The sequence below is a fragment of the Elgaria multicarinata genome, chromosome 1 (genome assembly GCF_023053635.1).
Source record: "Elgaria multicarinata webbii isolate HBS135686 ecotype San Diego chromosome 1, rElgMul1.1.pri, whole genome shotgun sequence".
Lineage (NCBI taxonomy): Eukaryota > Metazoa > Chordata > Lepidosauria > Squamata > Anguidae > Elgaria > Elgaria multicarinata.
The window spans coordinates 218,733,976-218,746,550 of record NC_086171.1 but is presented as its reverse complement, the minus strand read 5'-3'; the positions used below and the strand labels follow the sequence as shown (position 1 = coordinate 218,746,550).

General features: G+C 50.1%; 1 protein-coding gene across 1 annotated transcript; it reads right to left on the bottom strand.

Moving 5' to 3' along the window:
* Positions 1-4,504: 4,504 nt before the first annotated feature.
* On the bottom strand, positions 4,505-9,283 carry LOC134411518 (kunitz-type protease inhibitor 4-like). Its single transcript, XM_063145400.1, has 5 exons — positions 9,146-9,283; positions 8,453-8,803; positions 7,582-7,626; positions 5,978-6,124; positions 4,505-4,644 (listed from the first exon to the last, which is right to left on the bottom strand). The coding sequence occupies exons 1-5, from the start codon at positions 9,225-9,227 to the stop codon at positions 4,634-4,636; spliced, it is 636 nt and encodes a 211-aa protein (XP_063001470.1). The 5' UTR covers positions 9,228-9,283; the 3' UTR covers positions 4,505-4,633.
* Positions 9,284-12,575: the final 3,292 nt, after the last annotated feature.

Below are 12,575 nucleotides of genomic sequence, written 5' to 3'. Positions count from 1 at the left end.
GAATCGGGGATAACTGGGTTGTTTTTGAAGCTATCGTTCTGAAAATTCTTGTGCTCAGAGAGTCGTGGATGGGGGTCATTTTGAGACTACTCTCACCTCTCTGCGTTGTGTGGTTCGCGTGCTATATATTTTTTAAACTCGGGTAAACAAACATTACAAACAGGGACAGCACGGGTCAAACGGCGGTTTTCACCCATAGGATTGGATTGCGGAAAAAAATCGGGGATAACTGTGTTGTTTTTGAAGCTATCGTTCTGAAAATTCTTGTGCTCAGAGAGTCGTGGATGGGGGTCATTTTGAGACTACTCTCACCTCTCTGCGTTGTGTGGTTCGCGTGCTATATATTTTTTAAACTCGGGTAAACAAACATTACAAACAGGGACAGCACGGGTCAAACGGCGGTTTTCACCCATAGGATTGGATTGCGGAAAAAAATCGGGGATAACTGTGTTGTTTTTGAAGCTATCGTTCTGAAAATTCTTGTGCTCAGAGAGTCGTGGATGGGGGTCATTTTGAGACTACTCTCACCTCTCTGCGTGGTGCGGGTCGCGCGCTAGAATTTTTTAAAAAATTGGCGGGAAAAATACCTTTTTCGAAGGGCTGAGGGGCAGAGTCAACTCCCGGTCATGATCACATGATCCCAAAGTTGGAGGAGGGGATAGGCAAAATGGGTAACTTGGGATTCTGGGAAACTTCTCTTTCTTAATCTGAATGGACTTTTCCCAGTGTTTTTTAAAACAGTAGCCCCACCAAATGCACAAACACAACCTGAAATCATATACTAAGCCAATAATAAGAGAGCACTGCTATCCACCCTAACTTTGGGGAACAACTGAAAAGATGTGGTGCAAGGGGATGAGCTCCCCTAGGGCATCCCATGTGGACGTGCTCCCACTCTTTCCTGTACTTGGAAGGCCATCAGAGCCTTCCAAAGAGAGTAACCCGGTGGAGCAATGCCTATCATGAATTGAAGTGAGCGGTCTACTTCTCTTAGTGGTGGAGCAATGCCTATCATGAGTTGAAGTGAGCGTTTACTCCTCAGAGCTGTTGGTGAAGCAATGGCTTTCATGAGTTGAACTGGCAGCTGCTTCCCCCTCCCCTGGGCACATCCCCCTATTGCTGGTAAAAGACAGATATAGCCTTTTTAAAAAAGTTCTTCTTGTTGTTTATTCAGCAACACTGCTGCTTTTAATTCCACCCCTCCTTCATTTATTTATTTATTTATTTATTCCATTTTATATGCATTACTGGCTTATCCTTGGCTCACTTCCTTATGCCCCCAGAAATGTCTGCTGCCTGTCTGCCTTCCCTCCCTCCTCTCCTGCCCACCTCGCAGGGATGTTGTGTGTATCTGGCTTTGACTCAGGGGAGAAGTCCTTCCTGCGCTCACTTAGAGTTTTGGAAGTTCCAAATCCATTTTTCAAGTGTGGAAGAAGATTCATACTCCCCAATTCATGGCATGTTGGGATTTCCTTTGAAATGGCCCCATTGAGATGTCTGCAGGTTTAAGCCCCGCCAAAAATCAGGGGATGATGGGACTGCCTTGAGTCTTGGCGTGCGTATGTATCCCTGGATAAGCTTTCATGGTGGTGAGTTTGAGGTTTCTAACGTGCAAATTGACGGAGCTATGGAAAGGGGTGTGAATGGGGTGCCCGATTTTCCTAAATTCTCCAAAAATCAGGGGATGATGGGACTGCCTTGAGTCTCAGCGTGCGTATGTATCCCAGGATAAGCTTTCATGGTGGTGAGTTTGAGGTTTCTAACGTGCAAATTGACGGAGCTATGGAAAGGGGTGTGACTTAGGGTATGGGTGGTGCGTTAGAGGTTAGAGCTGCGCCAAAAATAAGGGGATGATGGGACTGCCTTGAGTCTGGGCGTCCATGTGGACACATGGATAAGCTGTCATGGTGGTGAGTTTGAGGTTTCTAACGTGCAAATTGACGGAGCTATGGAAAGGGGTGTGAATGGGGTGCCCGATTTTCCTAAATTCTCCAAAAATCAGGGGATGATGGGACTGCCTTGAGTCTCAGCGTGCTTATGTATCCCAGGATAAGCTTTCATGGTGGTGAGTTTGAGGTTTCTAACGTGCAAATTGACGGAGCTATGGAAAGGGGTGTGAATGGGGTGCCCGATTTTCCTAAATTCCTAAATCAGGGGATGATGGGACTGCCTTGAGTCTTGGCATGCATATGTATCCCTGGATAAGCTTTCATGGTGGTGAGTTTGAGGTTTCTAAAGTGCAAATTGACGGAGCTATGGAAAGGGGTGTGAATGGGGTGCCCGATTTTCAAAAATTCCCCAAAAATCAGGGGATGATGGGATTGCCTTGAAACTTGGCGTGCGTGTGTATACCCCCATGAGGTGTCATGGTGCCAAACTTGAGGTTTCTAACTTTCACAGAAAAAAAGTTGTATACTTTTTTAGCTTAATGCAAGCCTATGGGGGGAAAAAAACGGAGCTCCGATCCGGATCCGGGGTGTGAATGGGGTGCCCGATTTTCCTAAATTCTCCAAAAATCAGGGGATGATGGGACTGCCTTGAGTCTCAGCGTGCGTATGTATCCCAGGATAAGCTTTCATGGTGGTGAGTTTGAGGTTTCTAACGTGCAAATTGACGGAGCTATGGAAAGGGGAGTGACTTAGGGTATGGGTGGTGCGTTAGAGGTTAGAGCCGCGCCAAAAATAAGGGGATGATGGGACTGCCTTGAGTCTGGGCGTCCATGTGGACACATGGATAAGCTGTCATGGTGGTGAGTTTGAGGTTTCTAACGTGCAAATTGACGGAGCTATGGAAAGGGGTGTGAATGGGGTGCCCGATTTTCCTAAATTCTCCAAAAATCAGGGGATGATGGGACTGCCTTGAGTCTCAGCGTGCTTATGTATCCCAGGATAAGCTTTCATGGTGGTGAGTTTGAGGTTTCTAACGTGCAAATTGACGGAGCTATGGAAAGGGGTGTGAATGGGGTGCCCGATTTTCCTAAATTCCTAAATCAGGGGATGATGGGACTGCCTTGAGTCTTGGCATGCATATGTATCCCTGGATAAGCTTTCATGGTGGTGAGTTTGAGGTTTCTAAAGTGCAAATTGACGGAGCTATGGAAAGGGGTGTGAATGGGGTGCCCGATTTTCAAAAATTCCCCAAAAATCAGGGGATGATGGGATTGCCTTGAAACTTGGCGTGCGTGTGTATACCCCCATGAGGTGTCATGGTGCCAAACTTGAGGTTTCTAACTTTCACAGAAAAAAAGTTGTATACTTTTTTAGCTTAATGCAAGCCTATGGGGGGAAAAAAACGGAGCTCCGATCCGGATCCGGGGTGTGAATGGGGTGCCCGATTTTCCTAAATTCTCCAAAAATCAGGGGATGATGGGACTGCCTTGAGTCTCAGCGTGCGTATGTATCCCAGGATAAGCTTTCATGGTGGTGAGTTTGAGGTTTCTAACGTGCAAATTGACGGAGCTATGGAAAGGGGAGTGACTTAGGGTATGGGTGGTGCGTTAGAGGTTAGAGCCGCGCCAAAAATAAGGGGATGATGGGACTGCCTTGAGTCTGGGCGTCCATGTGGACACATGGATAAGCTGTCATGGTGGTGAGTTTGAGGTTTCTAACGTGCAAATTGACGGAGCTATGGAAAGGGGTGTGAATGGGGTGCCCGATTTTCCTAAATTCTCCAAAAATCAGGGGATGATGGGACTGCCTTGAGTCTCAGCGTGCTTATGTATCCCAGGATAAGCTTTCATGGTGGTGAGTTTGAGGTTTCTAACGTGCAAATTGACGGAGCTATGGAAAGGGGTGTGAATGGGGTGCCCGATTTTCCTAAATTCTCCAAAAATCAGGGGATGATGGGACTGCCTTGAGTCTCAGCGTGCGTATGTATCCCTGGATAAGCTTTCATGGTGGTGAGTTTGAGGTTTCTAAAGTGCAAATTGACGGAGCTATGGAAAGGGGTGTGAATGGGGTGCCCGATTTTCAAAAATTCCCCAAAAATCAGGGGATGATGGGATTGCCTTGAAACTTGGCGTGCGTCTGTATACCCCCATGAGGTGTCATGGTGCCAAACTTGAGGTTTCTAACTTTCACAGAAAAAAAGTTGTATACTTTTTTAGCTTAATGCAAGCCTATGGGGGAAAAAAAAACGGAGCTCCGATCCGGATCCGGAGCTCCGAGCGGAGCGGAGCGGACATAGGCGGAGCGGGGGCGGGGCGGAATGGCCCGATCCGCAAATCGCGGATCTGGAAGAGAAGCGGAGCGGGGGGTCCGTGCACACCCCTAGAAGGGATCCCTGAAATGTAAGCCCCATCCCTGCTCTCCAGGAGCCCTTGGAGCGCCTCTCCTGCCGCTTTCACCAACACTGTTCCCCCCACCAGCACCAGCACCGCCCGTTACCGTGAGGCTGCCCACCCCCAGGTACCCCATGCAATACACAGCAGACCAGGTCTCCCCCACCCCACCCCCTTGATGCTCCCCCACTAACTTGCAAGCCAAACAGACACTTGTGCTGCTGGAAGCTCATTGCATTTTTATTCAATTCAATGCTGCGTTGCCCAGTGTGCAGGGCCCAGGAGCAAGAGCGGATTCGGAGGCCCTCCAGGTGAGACGTCCTGCGGAGAGGCTCTTCCTCGCTGGACTCCAGATTAGCAAGGCCCTGGGATAGAAGGGGACACACCATCATCAGGATGCTCATTCCAGACACCTGTCAGTCACTCAGCCAACATGGGACCCCCAACACAAGAAGATGGGGCTGCAATGTGTGTGTGTGTGTATGTGGGCGGGTGGGTGGGTGGGCTGCAGGAGCATCATCCAGGTATGACTGTGGACCCAGATGCAGGCCTTGTTGGTCCTCTGTCTCCCTCTCAGCCTGTCAAGGAACCGGGGGGGGGGGCTGAGAAACTTTTGGCCAGGCTCTGAGGAAGAGACTACGCCAGGCGCAGCTGTTTGCCAGGAGAGACGGGGCAGCCCCTGGCATTCAGCCCATAGATCAGGTGATGGGCAGCAGACACAGGTCTCAGGATGGGTTCCTTTGCACCCCCTACTGCATGCAGACAGCCATGTGTGATTCAGTCTGCACACATGTATTTCAAAACATCCACGCCATCAGTCAACTCTTGCATTGCTACGAGAATTCCCCCTCCTCTCCTGTAAGATCCCGCGATGGACCGCAGAGGCGTTACAGAAGGCAAAGGGTTGAATGACGAACTGGGCAAAACACCCTGAATGGCCTCAGTTCTACACCTGTAAGATGGACGTAAGAGTGACCTGCCATAACTGAGAGACCTTTGCCTCCTTGGAGTGCTGAATACCTCATCCCAGAATATTCAGGCATGAGCCGGAGCAGAAGGGGAAGGGAGGGGGGCACAGGTGGACGGTGGGGTTCATGGAAGGGGGGCGCTTCTCCCCCTCAATGTCCAAAGCCTCCACCAGGTCGGTGAGCTCTGGGAAGCCAGCAGGTCTTGGACTATGCAAGCTCCTTGCCTGGACCTGGGAAGGGCAGACACCTTGAGTGACTTCTTTTGGGTAGAAATGGAGGGTAATAAAACAGAAATAAAAACTTGTTGCCTTTGTCCCACTCCTTGAGAGCAGCCGTCTTCCTTCCTTGTGTAAGCAGAGTCAGGGAACGCAGGACCTGCCATTTGGGATCAGGCCTAGGTCCATCCCATAGCCTACGTCCTGTTTCCAGGATGAGGCAGCTTTCAGCAGGCTGCTGGCCAGGGGTGTGGGTGGGTGGGGGCGAGGGCAGCTGCAGCCCTTTCTGCTCTGCCCCAACTCCCTGCCCCCTCCCTCCCAGCAAGACCACCATAGAACTCAGAGGCCAGGACTCCTGCTGCTGCTCATGCTCAGAACCACATGAAGGGGTTCAGAGTCATTCTGCAGCTCCCGTGCAACAGGTGATGCTCCTTCGCCTAACTTCCTTCCTGCACCGTCTCTGGTGGTGGCCCTGGCCAGACAGGTGGGGCTTGGCACCCACGCACTTCTCTTACCTCCAGTGACCTTCATGCACTGATGGCCACAGCCATTGCTGCAGCACTTTTCCCCTGGGCCACAAGAGTCTCCGTTGTTACATGCTTCCACACAGGTCCCATGACCGATGGGTTTGGGACATGCTCCAAGAGGCTCCCCGTGATGCACTGAAAGGGACACAAGTGGCTTCTTCCCCAACTGTTCCGGATTTTTAGGAAATCACAGATTTTGCTTTATTGGTCTTGCTGGGAAGACTATTGAGAAAATGCTAACCCTTCTCTCCTATAACCATATGTCTTATTAAGAAATGCTAATACCAAATCTTTAAAGATGAAGAACTAATCATAGAATCATAGAATAGCAGAGTTGGAAGGGTTCCACAAGGCCATCTAGTCCAACCCCCTGCTCAATGCAGGAATCCACCCTAAAGCATCCCTGGCAGAGGGTTGTCCAGCTGCCTCTTGAAGACCCCTAGTGTGGGAGAGCCCACAACCTCCCTAGGTAACTGATTCCACTGTTGTACTGCTCTAACAGTCAGGAAGTTTTTCCTGATGTCCAGCTGGAATCTGGCTTCCTTTAACTTGAGCCCGTTATTCCGTGTCCTGCACTCTGGGAGGATCGAGAAGAGATCCTGGCCCTCCTCTGGGTGACAACCTTTTAAGTATTTGAAGACTGCTATCATGTCTCCCCTCAATCTTCTCTTCTCCAGGCTAAACACTTAAAAAACTTTTAAAAAACCCTAAATAACAACAGATGAACGGATCTGCTTCAAACTTAGCATGGCTAAAGCCCTCCTTAGGACCTATCATGCTGCCAAGTTTCATCTCTTTATCTTTAAAAATGATGGGTTTTAAAAAAATTTTTTTTAAACCTCATTTTTTTAAAAAAAAAACAACCTAAAAATTAGCAAATGAACAGATCTGTTTCAACCTTGGCATGGGTAAAGCCCTCCTTAAGCACTATCATGGTGCCAAGGTTCATAACTTTATATTAAAAAATGATGGGGATATAAGCATATTCATTAATTCCCATTAAAGTAGAGCTGCCCTTTGTGTGAGGAGGATGGGGAAATCCGTATTTTTCTTCAAATTTCATAACCTCCCCCTTCCTGGATTTGTTACCAAAAATCCTGACAAATCCGGGTGTTTCCTGTCATATGGTCACCCTGCGTTCCTCCTGCACGCGAATGTGATGTGGGCTGGTCTGCACACAAGGAAGCCCTGTTGCCTTAGGGCTGTTTCCTCCCAGGGAAGAACAGTGGTGCGCCGGACGGGTTGGCCCAGGAGGGGGCACGTTGGGGGATGAAATTTGGCAAGAGGCCAAGAGGGGGTCTTGCGGAAAGGTGGGGAGGCGAGGGAGCGGTGCCCGGCCCCCGGCTGCCACGGAGGAAGAGTGCCAAGGCCCGCCGGGGGGTGGGCAGTTGACCTGCCCACCTTTTCCCGACCCCCACGGCTCCCCTCCTCCTCCTCTGTGATTTTTCTTTTCTTTTGCAGCTACTTGGGTTTTCTGCCCGCGCGTGGAGGTTGCAGCTGTGAATTAGGGTGCCATTTCTTTTTAAACCTCTGCACCACCGAAGTCACTGGATTTAGAAGAGTGTGCGAGAGAGAGCCCTGCACACACTGACGGCTGATGGCCTGGGGCTTTTGCCGCTCCTCCTCGTCCTTCGAGCCTGCACAAAGAGGAGCAGTGCAGGGCAGCCCTGCCTTGCACACCCAAGGGATGTGCCCTGAGAGAGGCATGGACCCTCCCGTCAAAACTGCCAGTGCCAACCTTCCCAAAATAATACTTGATGAGTACAGAATTACAGTAGAGCTTAACGGTACTGACTGATATGGTAGGAACAGGGCTGCCCCCCACCCCTCCCCGCCCCTCCTCACCCCCTCGCTTTCCCCGCACGTTCCATTTCCATCCCTTTCTCTCTTCTTCCCCAACTCAGCCCCCCTACAAAGGGTTTGCCCTGGGGTGGCTTTGCAGTAGTGGCACGTCATCTACATGATGCAGCGGCCGTTGCGAAGCCATCCAGGGGCAAAACCCAAGAAACTCCATTTACCCTCACTTTTTTGGCAGTGGAGGTTTGTCACAGCCCATGATGCCCCCTGATTGGTCGCCATGGGCTGGACAGGGAAGGGGGCAGACCTCAGGAGCTCAGGAGAGCCCGGTGCCCATGGAAAATAAAAAAAGGGGGGGAGGAAAGGAACAGGCCCCATGCCTCTTTAAAAATTAAAAAACGGGGAGAGGAGAGGAACGGAGCCCATTCCTCCCCCCCTTTTTTAAAAAACTGTTATTATTGGTATCTGCGCAGCTGCGCAGATATAGATGATAAACATAAAAAAGGGGGGAAGGAATGGGCTGCCAGAGGGAGGAGAGGTGGTTTAAGCACCTCGTCCTCCTCTGGTTGCCTCGTTCCTGCCCCCTTGTTCCTTCCCCCCTCAGCGCTGTGGGGAAACTTTGCACTTGTGTTCCTTCCTGTGCAGATGCCGGGAAGGAACACACACGGGAGCCAGGTGTCTTGTGGCGCCAAAGCGCCGCCATGAAGACGGGCCCCTGCTTGAAGTCAGTCATTGGATAGGACTTTGCCCAGTGCCTTGGACACTGCTTGCCCCGTGCCATGCCTGCCATGCTGGCATTGTGCCCTCCCTCCGCCCTCCGGTGCCCGCACTGCCCGGGCCGAATCTCACCATGAGCGCCGCATCTGCGTCGACACTCTTCAAAAGTTTTGAAATTGTTCTCGTTCCCGTGACAACCTCCGTAGGTGAATTTTTCGCATCTTCTGGTCTTCCAGTTGTAGAACCAGCGAGGAATTAAAGCCAAGCAGTCACCACCTTTTTCAGGGAGACAGCAGATATCTGCGAAAAGGGGCAGAAAGGAAGGGCTGAGGCAGCTGCTCCTTGATACCACAGCAGCCAGGTGGCAGAAGTGGAGTGGGGCGGCGGGGTGGGGGTGGGGGCGAGGGCCCGGGCTGTGCGTGTGCATGTGGGCTGCTCCCTGGTTGCCTCGGTGCACTGAGCAGGGGGCCCTTCACTGCGCGCCACTCTGGATTGGGAAGGAATGGCTCTCCTGTGTGAATGAGTGCAGCCAGAATGAAAACTCCCCTATATCTGAAAGGGAAGAAGGCTCATTTGAAGAAGGTGAGATTGGAAAGATGTGGGAGGTGGCGGCGGGAGAGCTGGCCGGGCTCCCATCCTTACCTGTTTGCCCAGTTGCCGATGGCAGCTCAGCCCAGGCCACGAGGAGTCCCACGAGGAAGAGGAGAACGAAGCGAGCCTTCATGGTGCTGCTGGTGCCGCTTGCAGAAGGCCCCGAGTGCCAGGAATGCCGTGTTTTTAAAGAGAGCGTTGAGGAAGAGGGAAGGGGACTATTCCGGGGTGGCCGTTGGCTTTCGCAACTCTGGACTGACGGGCGGCCTCTTTGAAACTTGAGGTCAAACCTGTTTGTGACTGGTCTGACTATGCTGGTGCTGCTCAGCACTTCTGCCCGTAAGGTGAAGCTGGTGACCCTTGCTTCTGCTGCCCTTCTGCATTGCGTGCATGCACACACGCACCCCCCACACAAAGGCACACACACAGAGTTGAGCAGTGGCTCTGTCCTCGTGTGGGTGGGTGGCAGTGAAAGGGGGCTGCAAGGGTCCTCCTTTCGGACACATCCATCTCAGGAAAGCAGATGTCCGAAGCCCTGGCTGGGGAGACTCAGGTGCAGCCAAGTGGGATCCTCAGCAGAAGTGCTGTGGGGGGAGGGGGAGTGCGCCTTCAGTGGGGCAGATCCACTACACATGGGGACCTCCACCCCAGCCCTGCTCTAGTACGTGTGGGACCCAAAATATGACACAAGGTGTTGAAGGACCATTCAGTCATCCAGTAATTTTTTGAGAAAGAAACCTGCTACCAGCTTCCAGTGTGTTTCAGCAATTGGTGGCCCTGCTGTGGCTGGCGGAGGCTCACTTCTGGGAGAGGCTATGGGGGATATTGATCTCCAAGACCGAAGGGGAGGTAGAGGTCAGAGAGCAGCCCAAAAGCAGGGTCTGGGCAGAGCAGGAGTCACGCACAGGCAAACAGTCCAACTCAAGCACAATCCAAGGAGCAGGGGCTTATCTGGGCTCAGCAGGCCAAAACCTGGGAGCTGGCGCTCAGGCTCCGCTGCAGCCTCCTGTGTCTGGACGGAAGGCTTTTAAGCCTGGCCTTCAGAGCCCCACTGAATTGCCCCACCCATATGCCTCCATTTGCCGCTGTTGGACCATCAAGTCAAAGGGGTTTTATTAATAGGACAACCCTATACGCGTCTCCCCAGAATAAGTAACACTGTACTTTCTCTGCTGTGGCACCCCGGTTGTGGAACGAGCTCCCCAGAGAGGTCCGCCTGGCGCCTACACTGTACTCCTTTCGTCGCCAGCTGAAGACCCTTTTATTCTCTCAGTATTTTAACATTTAATTTTAACTTGAATTTGAATTTTGCTGTTTTAACTTTGTATTTTAATTTTATATCAATTTTGCTGCGTGGTTTTTATCCTGGTTGTGCTTTTTATACTGTATTTTTCCTCCTCCTTTCCTTTATTGTTTGTAGCCAATGGCCATCACAACATCATAAAACATTAAAACATTGAAACATTTAAAACATTAAAACATTAATCTGATTAAAACTGTTGAAACGGTAGGACAAGTTAACACATTAAGCAAAATAGAGCAGCAATAAAACACGTTATCTTAAATCAATGCCATACTCTTTGTGTTATTGTCTACCTTACCCAAGGTCAGAATCCAGACCTGCCACAAAAGCTCTCCTTAACTTTAATGCTGCTAGGGCAAAGAGGGCCACCCTGTAGCTCACAAAGTTGTCTGTGTCTGCCAGCAACCACCTGATTTTGAACTCTTCCGTGTGGCCTTCAAGGAAGTTTAGAAAGGGGAGGATGAATTTGGTCCGTGGTGATTTATAAAGGCGGCAGTGAAGAACATAATGAGCCAAGTCCTCAACTTGGCCTGCTCCACGTATGCATAAGCGCTCAGTTACCGTATCTCCCCTTCAGGAGTTCCATAGGCATCTGTTGAAATCTTAATTGCGTAAACGCCTGCCTGAAAGGGAAAAAGGTTAATTCCTTGAGATATGAAGCCATTTTGTGGTCCTGCTTGAACTTAGGATACCAGATGGCCAACTTACATTTCCTAACCTGTTCAAGGTCGATCCCAATATCATTACTGAATATTATATCACGGATTTGGCGAACAGGTAGGGCGTGTAAGGTTGTGACTGAGAGAGGTGAATAGGATGACATCAGACTTCTGCCAGTACGCACCCATCCCTCCCTGTCCTGTAGGTCCAAAAAGCACATTTTTGCCAGGTGATGCTCAGGCATCAGGCAGAGCTTTTTCATATAAAGAATGATAGATTTATGTACACGAGCTCTCAGGGAGGGGATGCCTATTTCTGTTCTTAATAGTGCTCCAGGCATATTGTGTGCCACTGCCAAGAGAGTGCGTAGAAAGTTGTTCTGTATAGGTTCTAATTCATTTTTGTAGTAGGCACCCCATATGGGTGCACCGTACAAGAGATGTGCTATTATTTTGGCAACATAGACCTTTACCGAGGGTTCGACTAAGTGGTGTCCCTTTGTATAAAACAGCTTTTTAATAGGGCCCAAGAGGCGACTGCTAGAGGTTGAAATTGCTTTAATGTGGGCATGCCACAGGGTGTTCTCCGAGAAGTGAAGACCCAGGTATTTGAAAGAGCGTGTCTGCTCGATAACTTGTCCATCTAAGATCCATCTATGATGAACGTGTCTCTTAGCAAATACCACAACCTTAGTCTTGTTGTAATTGACAGTTAGGCCCTCCTGTTTGCAATACCCTCCAAGTTGTGTAAGTAATCTCCTCATACCCACTTGAGTTAGTGAAACGAGGGCCATGTCATCAGCATAAAGCAAGCCTGGAACCTTCATCTTTCCAATTGTGGGAGGGAAAAAAGTAGGGGCATAGAGTTTTTGAGTTATGTCATTAATGTAAAGATTAAATAATAGCGGGGCCAGAATACAGCCTTGCTTGACTCCTTTTGATGTCAAGATGGGATCAGAGAGGGAGCCTGCTATGCCATACCGGATTTTAATGTCTGTATTGGAGTATAGGCGCTGTATAAGGGAGAGGAGGCGTTTCTCAGTTGATAAAGCCTGCAGCTTATTCCACAGCCTCTGTCGGTCTTTGGAATCAAAAGCGGAGGAGAGGTCTACAAAGGCAACATACAACTTCCTTGGTGGATTATTTGTGTACTTTTGTATTAGGTAATTCAGAGCAAAGCACTGGTCGATTGTGCTAGGACCCTTACGGAAGCCAGCCTGTAACGGGGAGAGGATATGGAACTCCTCAACCCATTGTTCTAATTTCTCCAATAGGTGCCTTGCGTACAATTTGGCGGGAACATCGAGCAAACTTATCGGGCAGTAATTGTTAGGGTCCTGAGCGTTACCTTTCTTTTGTATTGGGACCACCACGCTAGGTGTCCAACCTCTTGGGAGAGCACCTGTTAGGTCAATTGATGTGAAGAGTGCTGCCAAAATTGGGCACCACCAGGATGGATTTAGGCGGAAAATTTCAGGTGGCAACATGTCCCCTCCTGGGGCCCTTCTGCTAGTTAGTT

Excerpts from the sequence above, each read along its gene's own strand:
- LOC134411518 (XM_063145400.1), bottom strand. The coding sequence starts at position 9,227 with ATGAAGGCTCGCTTCGTTCTCCTCTTCCTCGTGGGACTCCTCGTGGCC. Across the intron at positions 8,804-9,145 it reads ATCGGCAACTGGGCAAACAG|ATATCTGCTGTCTCCCTGAA; the intron begins GTAAGGATGGGA and ends CCCTTTTCGCAG. Across the intron at positions 6,125-7,581 it reads AAAGCCCCAGGCCATCAGCC|TGCATCACGGGGAGCCTCTT; the intron begins GTCAGTGTGTGC and ends TGTCCCTTTCAG.